This window comes from Labeo rohita, unplaced genomic scaffold, assembly GCF_022985175.1.
Source record: "Labeo rohita strain BAU-BD-2019 unplaced genomic scaffold, IGBB_LRoh.1.0 scaffold_396, whole genome shotgun sequence".
NCBI classification, from domain to species: domain Eukaryota; kingdom Metazoa; phylum Chordata; class Actinopteri; order Cypriniformes; family Cyprinidae; genus Labeo; species Labeo rohita.
Window position 1 is genome coordinate 40,327 of NW_026129314.1, and position 18,331 is coordinate 58,657.

Consider the following 18,331-nt stretch of genomic DNA (forward strand, 5'->3'; position numbering starts at 1 on the left):
ACCAGGGAATCCGTGTGTCCACCACGACAAATTAGCCTCATTGACTTTGTATGTGTGTTGTTTCCGTGGGGCCGACACGTAATTTCAACACATTTCGTGCCACCACCACGTATATCGGGATTAAGGGTTCGTGTTCATTTCACGCATTTCTTTGAGATCAGGTTGATTTAAAAATGTGGCATGCTTAATCTTATTCTAACCCATGATTCTGTTCTTGAGCCCCTCACAGAGCCATGATGAGGAAGTTGTAGCCATAGTTGAATGTACCTGAGTCTTCAGAGACTCAGAACTTGGTCAATCCGATTTGTCTTGCTAGGATGGAGACTCAGGACACTGCATCTGTTGTTGTCTCGCTGGACGAAGACTCAGAATGTAGATTATCTCTTTCCTCACAGGCTGGAGGCTCAGAACGTGGTCGTATCAGTTGCTGCCTCAAAAGCTGAAGACTTGGACTTGGTATCTGTTATTGTCTCACCTTTGCAGGCCGGAGACTCAGAACAAGGTTGATCTGTTAGTCTTTTCCTTCACAGGACTCAGAGTTAGAACTGATGTATCTGTTATTGTCTCACTGGATGGGACACTCAGAATGGGTGTTTCTGTTGCTGCCTTCCCTGTAACAGGCCGGAGACTCAGAACAAGGTTGTTCTGTTAGTGTCCCTTCTTTTACAAGTAGCAGACTCAGAACGCTGTTGTTCTGTTTCAGTACTTTCCTTGATGGGCGGCAGATTCAGAACTTTGGTGCTCTGTTTGTGTCTCTTAGACATGCCAGAGACTCAGAAAAAAGGAGTTTCTTTTGGAAGGGTACCTTTATCCCTTTCCGATGAGGAGGAGATTGTAATTTGGTACTTCTCCATATCTGTGCTGTGATTGGCTGGTTCCATCAGTGTAGTGGGCGTGGTTGCCCACCCTTCTTTCTTTCTGTGGAATTTATTTGCATAGTCCAAACTTGAAGTTAGAAAAGTGTCACTAAAGTTGCACCGGTGCATTTCTCACTTCTCTAACCACAACCAGAATGCATTTGGCAATGTTACGAACACATTAATTCGAACATGATGTCTGACTGTTGTCATGGCATCTTTATCTGATGGCACTGGACAGTTTGCTTATGTTAGTTCACCAAGATCCAAAAAAAAAAAAAAAAATATACTGAAGTGGCAAGATATCAGAACTGAACCAAACCGAAAACCGTGGTTAAAAACCAAGGTATGCTTTGAACCATGGACTAACTGTATTGTTGCATCCCTAGTGCCCACATGCAGCTTCAAAGGGCTCTTCCTCAGCCGAGGAAGAACCGTCTTATTTAGGTACGTTATTTTCTTAAAAAAAAAAAAAAAAGTATACATTTTTAACCACAAATGCTCATCTTGTCTAGCTCTGCGATGCACATGAGTACTCTGTGCACTCTGGTTCAAAACAGTTAGGGTATGTCAAAAAACTCCCATCTTCTTTTCTCTTCCAACTTTAAAATCATAAAAAAAAAAAAAAAAAAAAAAAAATTATAAAAAATATAAAATGTGCATTTGAAAATGCAACATGCATCAACCATCTTTCCAAACATGAGAAGCATTTATGAACCTCTTGGCCAACAAAATACGACTTTTAATAACATGTTTTTACAGCAATCTCACTTCATAACATCAGCTGAGTGTTTGAAATAAACCCTTCTGTGAGATAATGTGGCTTCTTACACAGAATAAGGCACGCAACATCCTATTTGTATATTATTGTTTGCAGTGATAAAGGCTATGTTGATTAGCATTGCATTAACAATATACTTCATTATAATGAAAATTATAGTAACATTCTAAATTAGTTCTAATAGTTCTAATAGTTATAAACGTTCTAATAACGTTCAATCTCACATTAGGGGACCGTAACAGAAATAAATGGTTGGGGGTTGGTGAATGTGCGACGGCAGAGAAAAACGGCCCAGAAAGGCTACATTAACCCAAACAACCACGTGAATACAGCAGAAGAGAAGTTTTTATTTATGGAATTCAAAACAAGAAATAAAAAAGGGTATCAACAGGGTTGCTACAGGATTTTTAAGCTCAAATTTAAGACTTTTAAAGACCTTTTTTAAGACCTGCACAAATAAAATTAATACCATATGAGCAGGGTAAGGCAATGTCTATGGTGAAATATTAAACTGTAAAATGACTGTAAACTACTGTAAAAACTGATTTACATTTTTCACAAAAACAAAAAGTTTTATAAAGTGATACACTTCACATTTCTTTAAAATATCAATTTTTAAGAAAATAGATGAGTCAAAAGTATTACTTATATTAATTGAAACAATTATTACATACAAATACATGTTAGTGTTTAGATTTTTATGATGAATTATCTTCTTAATGATCCACCTATTCACATTTACAGCTCGGCGTGTTTGCAGGGTAAAAACATGGGTCGCTTTTCGCTTTGGTCTGAACAAAAACAACCCCAATACTATGTTCCTGCAATACCGAAGGCTGCAGTTCTAGGACCACTTTTCTAGGACCCTATTTTTTGGGACAGAGCTATCTAGCAATTCCATTCCAACAAAGAAACATCAAATAGACACAAAGACTAGATCCATTGAAACTATTATTATTATTATTATTATTATTATTATTATTTATCTTTCCATCTTATTTTTAATGTAAAAGCTGGCATAAACTTGAGTGTTCAAGAGGGTGTCAGCAATCTCCATTTAGCCCATGTAACAGTTCATTGTGCAGCTGGATGTTGTAAATTAGTATTTGTATTCCAATTATTTTAAATGTATTAAAGTCCTAATAAACACACTAATTTCTATGGCAATTGTGTTACTGTTTACTTCACTTTGTTAAGTGGGTCACACGTCAGACATGAAGCGCAGCAGCTAATGAACTGAAGTCTAGAATATATTGAAATAAATTAGATAAATATTTCAAGAGGGATACCCAGGGGTAAGTTTAGGGTTAAGAGTTGGTTAGGACAATAATTAAGTGCATACAATTAAACAACTACATTCAGTATTTCCTTAAAAATAATAATATACAGAATTGAACAGCAACTACTATAAATAGTATGATCTGTTAATACATACATACGACAAATAAATAAATAAATAAATAAATAAATAAATAAATAAATAAAATTACAGGGTCCTGAAAATGCGGTCCTGAAACTACAGCCTCCTGTATTGTAAGAATACTTCACTCAAAACAACAGGCTTATTGAAATGCACATTCTGGCAGCAGATGGCGGATTCGGAACTGCAGACATGTGTTTCCCCGGTAAGCGCAGTACACAAAGCAGCTCAGCACTGGACTTTGAACGCGCAGCGCTCAAGTTTCGGGTAATAAAAATGTGATTTGTTTCAAATAACCTTAAAAAAAACACACAAAACAAAACAAAACAAAACTGCTGTAAGTGTGACCTAAGTGGAGTTTTGTCAGCTAGATAAATAGCTGTTTAAAAATAGATCAATAAAATGAAGTAAAAATCTACTATATATATATGAGGCCAGTTATAGGCTGTAAGTCCTGCAATCAAAGCCTGAAGATACAGTTCTGCAAACGGAGAATGGTTTCAGCAGTTAGATTATTATCAATAGTTGTGTAGGGCGGAGTCATCAGGTAGATTTAGTTATGGGTGAAACTGAAAATTGAGACAGGAATATTTACCTTGTGATCTTTACGAATGCTCGTATCAACATTTAGTTAATACTCATATAATCATATTAATAATTTATTCAGAAACTCTTGTGAACACATCAATGTTCACTCGCAGGTAAGTCGAGAAACACATTTTCCTGAACAAGTATTTCTATCATGAGTGTGACTTGAGATCAGATGCGTTTAACCGGTTAGGTAGGTTATGAAGTGATGCTAAACCATACATTTTAAAAATGGATAAAGTCAAATAAAGCTACATGTAGATACACGTTGCACATTTGTGTTTTGCTTTGTCTGGATTAATTAACCTGTTGATTGTAGATCTGTATGCAAAATAACCATAACTGCGCTGTGTAAATGTGCAAGTATTCGGAGGCAAAACGCATGTTAACAAAGCATTTGTCTGTTTATTATAATGTTTTGTTTTTATATTTTTCTTTTTAGCATCTGTGTCCTCCAGCAATGAAGTTCATTTGTGTGACTCTGCTGATTATAAGTGGAATTACAAATTTGAGATCAGGTACTTTTTTTCACACCCATGTAAAGAGCTGAAGTGTGTGTTCATGTCCATTCATTGTCCACTTGAACTATAGTTTATATAGTGTACGTGATACTACCCACACCACTGTGAGATATTATTATTACATAGCTACAAAATAAATGGATATGAAATTTCTATCTGAGCTGAAACATTTTATTAAATTAATTGTAGAAATGGCAGAAAAGGAGCACAATCATGTAGGAAACTGTAGGTTGCCTAGATGAGTCTCAGTGTTGCAAATAACAGTTGTTATTATTTAGAAATATTGACCAATTAGAAACAAGTTTACAAAGAGCTATTTAATAAATGCACACAGGCAGTGTTTGGAATCAGAGATTAAATAGATAAACTTCTTGATGTGTTCTGTCTACGATGTTCTGCCTACATCATCAAACTTCCATATTTGAGGGATGGCAGAGACCCCCAGCTGCATACTATGTAGAAAGCAAGCCAACCTTGAGCATGGCTTCTCAGCATTGCCAATCAAGTTTGGTGGATGGTAAATTCTTGTGGCGTCATGATAAGATCCTGTCTCAGTTGGGCAATGGTGTGGAACATACAAGGAGAAGGTTAAAAAACTTTCCAACGGGCACCACTTTATCCAGTTCATCAGGACAGGAGAGAACACTGCAGTAGTATGGAGGAGTAGAGGGGTCCTGGCCTCAGCAAAGGACTGGGAGATGCGGGCAGACCTGAAGAAGCAGCTCAAATTCCCAGAGGAGGCAGCACACACTAGCCTCAGACTGGATATTGTCTTCTGGTCTAGAGGCACCAAGCAGGTGGTGTTCATAGTGTACCCTGGGAAGAAAGGATGGAGGAGGCTCATGTGCGCAAGCTCAAGAAATATCAAGGCCTTATTCTCAAGAGCCAGCAAAATGGATGGAAACCCTGGAATTTATAAGGTTTATAAGGTTTTGCTGGGCAGTCACTCTGGAGAAACGTTGAGCTGCTGGGGATTGAAAGGATGGCCAGAAAATGGCTGGTAGGCAAGGTCATCAAACAGGCAGAAACAGCATCTCATTGGATCTGGATACAGCGGGAGGTGCGGTGGCAGAGCCAACCTGTTAAAGGATGAACAACTACATAGTTGGTGGTGGTCAGCAGTGGTATATCCAGGATGCTGGATTTGCTGTCGAGCCCTCTCGTGTTGTCATGGGCTTAAATCGGTAAAAGACCAAGGAAGGGGGATGTCCATCTGATGACCAGCTGTAACTACCAACCCTTGTACAGTTGAAAGATGTAGCCAAGCCTTGGCCTCTTGAAGGAGAGAAGCGATGCCACTGTTATGATGGTCCCATTGTATTTTGCATTTCATTATAATGTGGTGGCTGAAACCTCAGATTATCAAATGCAGAGCTGATGTGTGGAGAAGGACAGTTACTGCTTTACGTGGGAACACTGCAGCCCTAATATCTCATTCACACTTGTTCTCATTCAAATATTATGACAAGTTATGGACTACTTTTGTGACTTGCCCTTTTTAAGGGGTTGACAGTTTAACTTAAAGGAGGTTAATTAGACCTTTCTTTCTCTTTTACAGAGCAGTATGAAGTAGTGGGACCTACAGATCCTGTATTTGCTGTAGCTGGTGAAGATGTGATTCTGCCCTGTTCAGTCAAACCCAACATCAGTGTTGTGGACATGAGAGTGGAGTGGTTTAGACTTAATTTGGAAGGCTCACAAGTGCACCTTTATGATGATAATGTAGACAAAAACACAGATCAGATTCAGTCCTACAGAGGAAGAACAAAACTGAATCATCAAGAACTACAGAGAGGAGATGCATCACTCAAACTCTCATCAGTCCAAATATCTGATGAAGGACGTTATAAATGTTTTATTCAGTCCAAATCCTGGTCTGATGACGCCACTGTTGATGTCAATGTTGAAGGTGAGTGAACCAGCACTAACATTAACTGTTTTGATGATATTGTTTAATTCACTTAGTGAATGTTCTTCATCTTTATCTGTAGCTGTAGGACGTCCTCCAGTGATCACTGCAGATGGGTTTGATCATTCAGGAGGGCTTCATCTACAGTGTGAATCTGAAGGTTGGTATCCTGAACCTGATCTTGAGTGGCTGAACAGTGAAGGAGTCAGTTTGAGTTCAGAAACTACAGAGACACAGAAATGCAGACAGATTCAGTGTGAAACAGACCATTACTGTACATCAAAGTGTCGACAAGATTCACTGCAGAGTCAAACTGAGACATCACATGCTGGAGGCACTGATTGTCACCACAAGTAAGTACTGACACTTTTCTTCATATTATGGTATTTTGATTCATTAAAAAGATTTAATGATTATCAGTTTAGTCCATTACATTATAGAGCTTGACATTAATGCTTGTCCATGACAAGTGGATTTTGTGAAGGTGCAAGTGAAAGAGAATTTTACTTGCCTGACCGGACAAGAAACCTGATTAAAACATCAAGAACAAACAATAACTAGGGCAGCTGATAATAGATAATAATCTCATTTTGGAGGCTGCATCCTCCGCAGGTCACATTTGTAGGTTGCACACATCATCAAGGATGTCTTATTTAAGAAAAGTAATCATAATAAAATTGACTGTTATTTCTTAATGTGTAAAATACTGTAACATCTTTTTTACTTTTCAATTTACCGGTTACTTTTCTTAAATGAGACCACCCCAGTGATGATGCAGCCTTCAAATGCAACCTCCAGAAAATGCAGCGTCTGAAATGAGACGCAATGACAGTATCAAGTATTTACAGTATCAAGGTCGCATCAGTTGAGGCTCACGCAGCCTGTCTGACTTCAGAGAAATAGGCACAACAGCACATACAAAGAAACAAACATGGACAAACATAATACCGTGGTAGAAAAAAAGACAAATTATCTATAGAATATATGATATAGGTAAGCAATATCACACAAAAGCAATGTTTTCCTGACTGTCAGCACAACTGCAAATGTGACATTGATTTTGTACAAGATTAGTTGCACCTGTGTTTGTAATGTCTGTACAAGTAGTTTCCTGTGTTTCCCGTGTTTCCTTGTGGATTATTAACTGACTTACATTTTAGACAAGTTATTTACTTTTTTTTTTAGACAATTATTTACTGTTTTCACTCCTTTTCACTAACAAAATTTTTATAAGCAAAGCTACAGCAGAAAAGTTGCATATCTCCAAGCATCATCTCAGGGTTCCTGGACCACAATGAGTGCTTGACTGGCAATGACTACTAATTTGTGTTCTAAAGTTAATTTTTTTGATCATTTTTATCATTAAAATTTGCTTAACACAAGCTTTTGAAAATATTCCATATTTTTACTATGTGCAGAGTATAGAAGTTTAATAACAGTTTTAAAGACATTACATGTTCTGAAGTTTAAATCTTTTTAAAACTTGTTTATGAAATTATTTTGTCAATTTTATATTTTTGATTTCATTACATGCTTATTATTATTGCTGCAGCCAGAAATCTGACATTTGTATAATACAATGTTTTTAACAGTATTTCTGTATTATATAGTTGTATTTAACATTCCACATGTTGGTCACAGGTGCTGACCCAATCAGCGTGCTGAATGATGGGGAATGTAGGTGAGGGTGAGGTGCAACAGTCTGAGTGTTATGACAGGGTGAGAGCGACATCTGGTGATGAGCGGACCACAGGTCACCGACCAGATTCGTACCATAGCCCCCCCCCCAAAGAGCGGCTTCCAGACGCTCCAACAGAACAACAGTCCAGCGGAGCGGTGGGGCGGGAGCAAGACAGGGCGAGGGCTGGAAGACCATGTCTATGCTTAGGACCCAGTGATTGAGGCAGGACCGGCAGAGCAGGAACCCTCCAGGGCAGAGCAGGAGGCGGAGCAGGAAGCGCAGGAGCCCTCCAGGGCAGAGCAGGAGGCGCGGAAGCCCTCCAGGGCGGAGCAGGAGGCGCAGGAGCCCTCCAGGGTGGAGCAGGAGGCAGAGCAAGAAGCGCGGGAGCCCTCCAGGGCAGAGCAGGAGGCCCAGCAGGAGGCGCAGGAGGCGCAGGAGCCCGCGTCATGGACTGGGACCTGGGAAGAGCAGGGACAGAGGAGCGGACAGAATAAAGAGAGAAGCAGAGAGTTCAAAAGTTAACGCCGCCTACCTATAAGGTTCTACAGTGGGCACTGACACCTCAGGAGGCATTGGCGCAGCTTCTCTGACTGGAGAGGCCTTTGGAACTGACTCGTGGTCAGACGGGACCTCTGGAGCTGACTTGAGACCAGACGAGACCTCTGGAGCAGGCTTGTGAACAGACGTGAGCTCTGGAGCAGGCTTGTGACCAGGCGGGGCCACCGGGGCAGACTTATGAACAGACTTGATCTCAGGAGCAAACTTATGAACGGACGTGACCTTAGGGGCAGACTTGTGAACTGACGTGACCTCAGGAGCAGACTTGTGAAGAGATGTTACCTCAGGAGCACAGTGTACAGCCCACACACACCAGATAGCAACCGCCATTAAGGGAGGAGCAGTGGCGGGTGGCAGGACCTCTTTAATGGTGGATTTTGAAGGTGTTGATGCCACTGGGATGTTTGCTCCCCTCATTGACACTAGTGGTGGGTCCAGCATGCTGGCCATCATGATAGGCCATGACCTTGGGATGTCAGACGAGACATGGCGGGGCTCTGGGCAGTCAGACGAGACATGGTGAGGCTCTGGGCAGACAAACGAGACATGGCGAGGCTCTGGACAGATAGACGAGACATGACGAGGCACTGGGCGGTCTGACGAGGCGTGACGAGGCTCTGGGCAGTCAGACAAGATGTGACTTGACTCTGGGCCGTCAGGCGGGACGTGACGTGACTCTGGGCCATCATGCGGGACGTGACGTGACTTTGGAACAGCAGCAATAACTTCACTTGGCTCATGAAGATCAGCTGTGGCTTGACTTGGTTCGTGGAGATTGGCTGTGACTTGACTTGGTTTGTGGAGACCGGCTGTGGCTTAGCCTGGCTTGTGAAGACCAGTAGTGAACTGACTTGACTCTTGGAGATCAGCAGTAACTTGACTTGGCTCGTGAAGGTCAATAGTGACTTGACTTGACTCATAGAGATCAGTGATGACTTGACTTGGTTCGTAGAGACCAGCTAGGACTTTACTTGACTCAGGAACGACAGCTCTGACTTGGCTTGACTCAGGAACCACGGCTGTGACTTTGCTTGGCTCAGGAACCATGGAGATGACCTTGCTTGACTCAGGAACCACGGCTGTGACCTTGCTTGACTCAGGAACCATGGCTGTGACTTTGCTTGACTTAGGAAAAGTGGCTCTGACTTGACTTGACACAGAAACAACAGCCGTAGCTTGACTTGACTCTGGAACAGCAGCTGTAGCTTGACTAGACTCGGGAAACACAGCTGCAACTTGACTGGACTCGGAAACTTGACTTGACTCTGGAAACACAGTTGCAACTTGACTGGACTCGGAAACTTGACTTGACTCAGGAAACGCAGCTGCAACTTGACTTGACTCGGGAAACACAGCTGCAACTTGACTGGACTCGGGAACTTGACTTGACTCTGAAAACACAGCTGCAACTTGACTGGACTTGGAAACTTGACTTGACTCAGGAAACGCAGCTTTAACTTTGTTTGGCTCTGGGGTAGCAGCTGTGACATGACGGAGCTCGGTAGTCGCTGCCATCTTGTGAGCGCGCACCGGCGCGGCCGCCATCTTGCGAACGGGCACCGCTGTAGCTGCCATTGCATGAACACGCTCTGGCGTGGCCGCCATTTTGTGAACTGGCTCCATAGTAGCCACCATTGGATGAGCGAGCTCCGGCGCAGCCACCATTTGACGAGCGGGTTGCGCAGCCGGCCTTACCGCGATGTCGCGCTCCTCATCTGCGACACCCACAGTAAATGATGAGCACACAGTCACCAAAGCAAAGTCCATAAAGTCCATAAATTGCCCCCCATAAAGTTAAAAAGTTTTCTAAATCAATTTAAGGCAGACAACTTGTAATTTTTATTATACTTCAGAACTGAACATTATAGATTTTTTAACCACTTGTCAAAATATGTTTGAGTTGTGCTTAATCATGGTTTTGTTTTACAGGTAATATGTTTAATTCTTGGAGGACGTCAGTCATTGTGATTTCAGTTTTTGCTGTGCTCAGTGTGATTGCTGGAATCCTGCTAGCTGTGTTTGCTCATAAAAACAGAGGTAAAATTCATAGTTATTTTATATATTTATGTAAAAAGTGGGGATTTCATACACAATGGTAATACAAAGTGTTTTAAAAAGTATGAGTAATAATACTTTATAATCAATCCTAAATGTAACTGGAAGCCAGTGTAAGGACCTGAGGACTGGTGTGATATACTTAGCTTTTCTGATTGTAGTCAGAATCCTGGCAGCAGTGTTAATTCTTGCAGCATTTTTGAGATGATAATATGCTGATTTAGTTATTGTTTTGACTACTGACTACTGAAACTAAGGTCTGACTCCAGAATTAGTTAGTCTCTCAACAGTAGCAAAAAGAGTGTGAGTGTTTTTGTTGCTGTTTATAAGGTTTGAGAAGATGATTTGTCTAGCTGTGCCTATAGTTCCACATTAAAAGCATGAAGGCTGTATATATCGATGTTAAAGTGGATTGCAGTATTAATTTCTGCGTTATCTATGTGTATATTAAAATTCCCAGCAATAGCAAAGCAATCAAACCCAGAGGAAATCATTGATAACAGTTCTGTAAAGACAGGTTGGAGAGTATTTTGGAGACCTCTAAATGATGATATATAGGATGTGTGGAGTACCTTATCTGATAGACATCTTTAAATAGAGCAGCTACACCTCCACCTCTAATAACAGCTCTGCAGACACTCATGAGAGTAAGGGAGGAGCTATGGAGAACAGAGGTGATAGAGGGAGGACCGGAGGGAGTGAGCTCGTTGGAGCAGCACGTGGAGGACGCTGGCTGGTGGTGAGCTGGAGCGGCCGCGTGTTTACAAATGGGGGGAAGATTAGAATCTTCCACATCGACATAGAAATTGGAATGACAAAGAGCAAGGACATAGTTGATAAATTATGTGACAAAATTCACTTGTAATTGAAAATTGAAACTTGTATTAAATGTGTCATAATAAAAAATAAAAAAAGAAAATAATATAATATAATGTGTTATAATTTTTTTTATTATGTTACACGTAACATATTTTTTACACATTTTCCTTTGAATATGTTACTTTTTTATTATTTATTTTTCTTTATTAAATAATTTGGTAACATTTAGACTAGAGACCAGTTTTTTACTATTAACTAGTTTCTTATTAGCATGTATATTATTAGCATATTGGCTGTTTATTAGTATTATAAAGCAGATATTAGACTATTAACAGCTACCTTACTTACTATTAATAAACAGTTTAGTTTAATAAGCAGAAATTCATTTACTGAGGCAAAGATTGTAGGTAATAGTTAGTAAATAGATCATTTAATTCAGTATTAATGTCATGTCTGTTTTCATCCACAAAATGCTTAATTAACAGACATTGTGCATTCATATATTTTTGTGAATATGGCCCTGTAATTTATTATTGTTCCTCAATCACAAATTCTATTTGTATTTGTTGTCTGAATTCTGTTTTCTCTTGTCTTTATTCTGAATCTTCTTTAGAACTCAGTCAACTACAGAATAAACTCAGTCGACTACAGAATGAACTCAGTCAACTACAGAATGAACACAGTCGAGTACAGAATGAACACAGTCAACTACAGAATAAACACAGTCAACTACAGAATGAAAACAGTCAACTACAGGATGAGAAGAGGAGAATACAACATGGTGAATCTGTCTTTATGACGTTATTAATTAGCTATTAATTTAAAGTCTGTTTAAATGTCTGTCAGCAGTAAAATACTGTTTTACCTGTCTGCATTCATTTATTTTGTTCATTTTCATCTTGAGTCTGGTAAATGGTCACCAGTTGTTTATATAATGTATATTTTTTCAGGTCTGTGACTGTTTGCGAAAAAGACAACAGAGAGCTGGATTTAAGCACAGTATTGATTAATGAAAAAAGAAAAATAGAATAGAATAGCATAGAATAGAATAGAATAGAATAGAATAGAATAGAATAGAATAGAAAGAGCAATAAACACAGCAAACTGAACAACCTACTGAACAACCAACAACTTAAAAACGAGAAGATAACACCAATAACAAACCAAAACCAAGGATATAAATACACATAAGTATAACTATTTAAACATAGGACAGGTGTAACTAAATTAGTTGCCAAGACAACAAACACAGTAATTAACAGAGGAAGGAAAACTAGAACAAAGGAAACATGCACAAAAACACAAAACAGTACCTAATCCTGACATGAACCAGGGACTTGTACCATAATAATGTCTGAACAAACTCAGGGTTACAGGATTAGTTTTGAGTTGACAAAATCAAACCAATCCAACTTTGTTGGTATCATGACACTGATCATCAACTTTCTCTGTCAGCTCAGACTTTGATCATGCGTTTATAGAGCACATGCACATAAAAATGTGACATCAGTAACGAACAATCATTCACGTGAGAGTCATTGCTATTTATTTCGTTTAGTTGAAGATTAAAAAAAATTTAAAACACATTTTACACAGCAAGATAACAAGATCTGGCCATGAAAGAGGACAAGCTAAAGAAAACATCTTGACAAAATCACTTCCAGTGAAAGTTGTGAAGTGTATGTAGTGTATATTGATAATATATATGTAGGTGTACAGAGACTCAAAAATCTAAGACAGGGGTGCTCAGTCCTGCTCCTGGAGATCTACCTTCCTGCAGAGTTTAGTTACAACCCTGACCAAACACACATGTGCACACATGTGCTTAGGTCACAAGTGCTCCTTCAGATCCTAATTAGTTGGTTCAGGTGTGTTCGATCAGGGTTGGAGCTGAACTCTGCAGGAAGGTAGATCTCCAGGAGCAGGATTGAGCACTCCTGATCTAAGCTCATGTGTAGTCATGATTAAAACTATTGAGACAAAAGCTTATTTATATTTCAGATGATCTGTATATATTTTTTATTCATTTAAAATAAAAGCTTGAAGCTGCAGTCTATAACTTTTGCCGCTCTAGCTGTTAATAAACAGAACTGAAAGTGTCTTGCTGAAGAACAAGTAGCTGGAGCTACTTCTCTCTGTTTATGTCTATGATGAGTCACACAGGTACTGGTTTACTCCACAGCGCTTCCTACCAGAACCAGTCTGAAATTGTCAGAATATTAAACCTTATTATAGATGTACTGTAGTGATTCAGGATAAGCCAAAATTACAGTTTGGAAAATGGATTCATCTGTCAGAACTGTGTGTACCCTTTGGACTGTTTGGTGTGTTTTCCCCGTGTTTGCCCATATTTGGTCATCCTGTTCCTGTTCTTGTTAATTACGTCATTGTCTCTTTGTCCTCCCCTGATTGGTTTGTTCAGTGTATTTAAGGTTTGGTTTTGTCTCAAGTTTGTTGGTGATTATATTTGCTGCGTCCCAAATTGCATGTGGCCCTACTATATAGTACGCGAAAGACAGTATGCGAGGCGAGTAGTATGTCCGAATTCATAGTATTCGAAATTCAGTAGGCGAGAAGTACCCCGGATGACCTACTGCTTCCGCCCGAATTCTGTAGTACGCATACCATGGACACTTTCCTATCCCATGAGGCTCCGGGAGAGGAGGCATATATTCGAAAAATGGCGGAAAGTGAAGACGCGGCTCATTTCAAGTGTAAGTACCATGTCTTTGACACAGATAGTCATTTGTAGTTTGACATAACATTTTTGTTTGATTTATTGTTGAACTACAAAAGAGTAAACTGATATTAAATGTTTAAATTAAATGTAAATTAATTAGATTTTTTTTCGTGCATGCAATTCAAGGTGCAGCACCGCCTGCTTTGCGACACTCCACGTCAATTAACGTCAACAAATTAACAAACGCAATAATGGAGAAATCAAGTGGCACACAGACAAGAGAAATTTTAAAGTTTGGCAAGACGAGTTTTTATTCACTTAAGTCAAATCAAAGGCAGTATGTCTAGTTTGCAAACAGTCGGTTGCTGTTTTAAAAGAGTACAATATCCGTCGTCATTATGAAACAAAACATTCTGCAGCTTTCTCAAAGTACAGCGGCGAAGCGCGAAAACACAAGGCTAACGAGCTGCTTGCTAAACTTCGAGTCGAACAGCGCACGCTGCTACGTCCTTCAACAGCACAAGAAAGCTCCACACGGGCCAGTTATCAGATTTCCGCTCTAATTGCTAAAAGTGGAAGAGCCTTCGCTACTGGAGAGTTCGTCAAGGAATGTCTTGCAGTGGCTGCAGAAGTAGATGTCTGCTCAAAAGACATCTTTCAGCAGGTAACCATAACATTTACAGTTATAATATTCAGGAAATTTTATGTGCAATTATAATTATATTATTAGTAATTATATTTAGAATTATGTGCAGTTTGCATTTATAATCAGTCATGTAAGCATTTGTGTTTTTGTTGTACTTCAAGCTGATAAAATTTGCTTAAAATTAGCTTGTTTCTTAAATTGTCATGAAATAATTTCCTCCTTTTTTTTCAGTTATTTATTCTATTTTTTTTCTTCCTCCCACAGTTTCACTTCCAATCTCACACTGTTCTTTCTGTTTCTCACCCCACATGCAGGAAATTTAGCCCATTTTCCCTGTCTTGGAGAGGTGGGCATGGTGAAAGAGAAGGTCCATGAATATGATGCTGTTCTCAGCAACCTTATCCAGGAGTTTGACAGTCGCTTTGAGGACTTCAGACACAACACTGCTGACTTTGAGTTGTTTGCTCAACCCTTCACCATCAGTGTGGATGCAGTCAGAGATGATCTTCAGATGGAACTAATTGATCTTCAATGTGATTCAGAACTGAATCACAAGTTCACATCTCTTACTTTGACAGACTTCTACAAATGTGTCCCAGCAAACAGGTACCCAAAGATGTGCAAGCAGGCACAAGTAATGCTGTCTCTGTTTGGCAGTACCTACCTCTGCGAGCAGACTTTCAGTCTGATGAACTTGAACAAGAGTAAACTCAGAAGCAAACTAACTCTCACCTACAAAATATCTTGTCTTTGTCTGTAAATCAGCTACAGCCCAATCTTGAAAAACTTCTGAAAAATAAGGACCAGTTTCATATCTCTCATTAGGTCACAGACATTGCAACCGAATGGTTTTATTATTGCTTACAGCTCGACTAGTGTGTCTGGCATTGAACTGTATTGTACATTGAACACTTGCAGATTGTTTGTTTTTATTGTAGTAAGTTCATTAAAATGCAAAAGTTTACACATAAAATTGCATTAGTTAATCAGATTAAAGTTGTTTTATATTTATTTTAAATATTATGAAATAAATAAGGGGAAACCATAGCAACTTTAATGTAATGCATTTTGATATATGATGCAACATTTACTTTTGGCCCACGGCACCTCAGTCAAGTTTGATTTTTGGCCCTTCATAGGAAAAAGTTTGGGCACCCCTGATACAGAACATGCTTTTTAATGGTCGGGTAGTACGTTCATATGTAAATGTAGTACCTGCTTAAGCAGTATGTGATTTCGGACGCAGCAATTGATTCTCCATTAAGTTTCGTTGTGGTTGCTGGTTCCCTTCTGTTCCCCTGTGTTTTTGTTTTATGTACACTGTGGGTTATTTAATAAAACTGCACTTATTGGATCTCCGCTTTTCTCCTGCGTCATTCCCTGCGTACGACGAGTACAACCGTGACAGTATCCACTTATTATATACATTTTATGTATATTTTTATGTACATTTTGAACACCTAAAGTTTCAGACTGTAGCTTTAACTATTAAACTAAATGGTTAAAATGATAATGGATTACGAGTATAATAATTATGTAAATCATATAAAATAATTACAATAAATAGTCTAAATTACTAAAATCCAGATGATTTTATTTTTAAAGTCTTTTACTATGTAGTGCCCTTTAAAATGAGGGAGTGGCTTTTTTTGTGTCACAGATGTGTCAGCTTGCTTGAAGCTGATTGGTCCAATTTCATTTTGCTCTAAACCAGAACGATCTGTCCTGGTGCAGGTTACCTGTGTAGCGTAAGTTACTATGGCGATGAACACTGCTAAAAGCCAAACCACTTTCATGGTGCCTAAAACCCAGAGTTGGCATAAAACTAAACTGAAACTTACATGGCTAGTCAGCTACACCAGCTTCATGTTCGAGTTCGTGGTCCCTGATGTACACTTGTGTGACATTAACACAACTAAATGATCATAACTTGTTTGTCAGAGTAATAAAAATGATAAAAGTTTAATGTTCTTGTCACCTTTTCTGAATTTTCTGTAGAACGTGATCAACTTTCAAAATGTGTGAAGACAATTCTACCTAAAGGTGAATGTTTTATATGATCTTATTTAAATGTAAATTCATTATTTATAAATTATTTAGCAAAACAATGAATGAATACGGTGTGCTATTCATTGTATTTTATTATAAGATATACAAACTCTGTAAAGTCTTTTATTTTGTTGGTCTTCAAGTGGTGATTGAAATTATTGACCTCACTATTGATCTAAAGATGAATTCTGTTATGAAGCCTTTATAACTTTATACTTTGTTTTCAGCTCTCATAAGAACATACAAGGGTGAGTTAAAAAAGCATAATTATTTATTTGAATTAAAGGCTTGTTTCATGCCATAATTTTATAAATATATATATATATATATATATATATATATATATTTATTATAATTATTGATTTTACATACATAACTAAATACAAGCAAGACCAAAAAAAAAAAAAAAAAAAAAAAAATTTAACACAAGAGGATCCAAAAATGAACAACAAAATGTAAACATCAAAATTATAATATAATGTACATTAAATATGACCTTTATTTACAATTAATTGTGTATCTTTGTTTTTGTTTGTATTGTTGTAAAGTTCTCATGATTCCTATAAAATAAATAATTGTCAATGTATTTATTATATACTCATCTGTAAAGCAGAATTTTCAATAATTTTTGCAGTGAATGTGATTCTGGATGCTTATACGGCTCATCCACGTCTCATCGTGTCTGATAATGGGAAACAAGTGAGATATGAAAACATACAAACGAAAGGAGTGTTTGGAGGAAAAGACAGATTTGATAGTTATCTTGGTGTTGTTGGGAAGGATGGATTCTCCTCAGGGTGTTTCTACTTTGAGGTTCAGGTGAAGGAACAAACTGAGTGGTGTTTAGGAGTGACCAGAGAATCTGTTAACAGGAAGGGCTGGATCAGACTGAGACCTGAGGATGGATACTGGATTGTGTGTCTGAGAGATGGGGTGTATCGAGCTTATGATTCTTCTGCTTACTCTCTTTCTCTGAGTGTGAATCCTCAGAGGGTCGGTGTGTTTGTGGATTATGAGAAGAGTCTCATCTGCTTTTGTGATGTGGAGTCCATGTCTCATATCTACTCTTACACTGATCAGTCTTTTAATGAGAAACTCTATCCATTTGTTTGTTTGGGGTATTGGAGTAACTCCACACCACTGATCGTCTGTGATGATTACTAAGATCAGTGAATTTACATGAGCAACTGAAATAAAAGAAAAATGCAATAAAAAGAGTAACCGCAATAACTAGATGTTAAAGTTCATAGACAAACTTTGAAGTTGGTTTGAGAAAGCCAGGCCAGAAAGTTTTAAATGTTTTAAAAGTTTGATAGGGTTGCTATGCAGTTGATAGGGTACTTAGGGTTGTTACTACAGTGTTGCCATGTGGTTGCTAGGGTACTCAGGGTGGTTGCTAAGTGGTTGCTACATGGTTGCTAATGTACACAGCTATTTTGCTAGGGTACCCAAAGTGATTGCTAAGGTTTTGCTATGTAGTTGCTAGGGTGTTGCTCTGGGGTTTCTAAGGTATCCAGGTGGTTGCTAGGGTGTTGCTATTCAGTTGTTAGGGTACTCAGGGTAGTTGCTAGGCTGTTGCTATGCAGTTGCTGGGTTATCTGGGCAGTTACTGTGGTGTTGCTGTGTGGTTGCTAGGGTACACAGGGCGGTTGCTGAAGTTGCTTATGAAGTTGCTGGTAAGTATCATCACTATACAGACAGACATAGATAAATGAGTCTAAATGGATTAGAAATAGTACATAGAAGGGAAGTTTGATTGAGTCTCAA

General features: G+C 38.8%; 1 protein-coding gene across 1 annotated transcript in view; it reads left to right on the forward strand.

Moving 5' to 3' along the window:
- Window positions 1-17,728, forward strand: part of LOC127160587 (butyrophilin subfamily 1 member A1-like) — a 28,140-nt gene extending 10,412 nt beyond the window's left edge. Inside the window, 9 exon segments of the mRNA XM_051103223.1 lie at window positions 5,726-6,076; window positions 6,159-6,306; window positions 6,308-6,429; window positions 10,245-10,352; window positions 10,998-11,102; window positions 11,803-11,970; window positions 14,830-15,121; window positions 16,792-16,812; window positions 17,113-17,728. Coding sequence (XP_050959180.1) covers window positions 5,726-6,076; window positions 6,159-6,306; window positions 6,308-6,429; window positions 10,245-10,352; window positions 10,998-11,102; window positions 11,803-11,970; window positions 14,830-15,121; window positions 16,792-16,812; window positions 17,113-17,728 — 1,931 coding nt within the window.
- The last annotated feature ends 603 nt before the right edge of the window (window positions 17,729-18,331 follow it).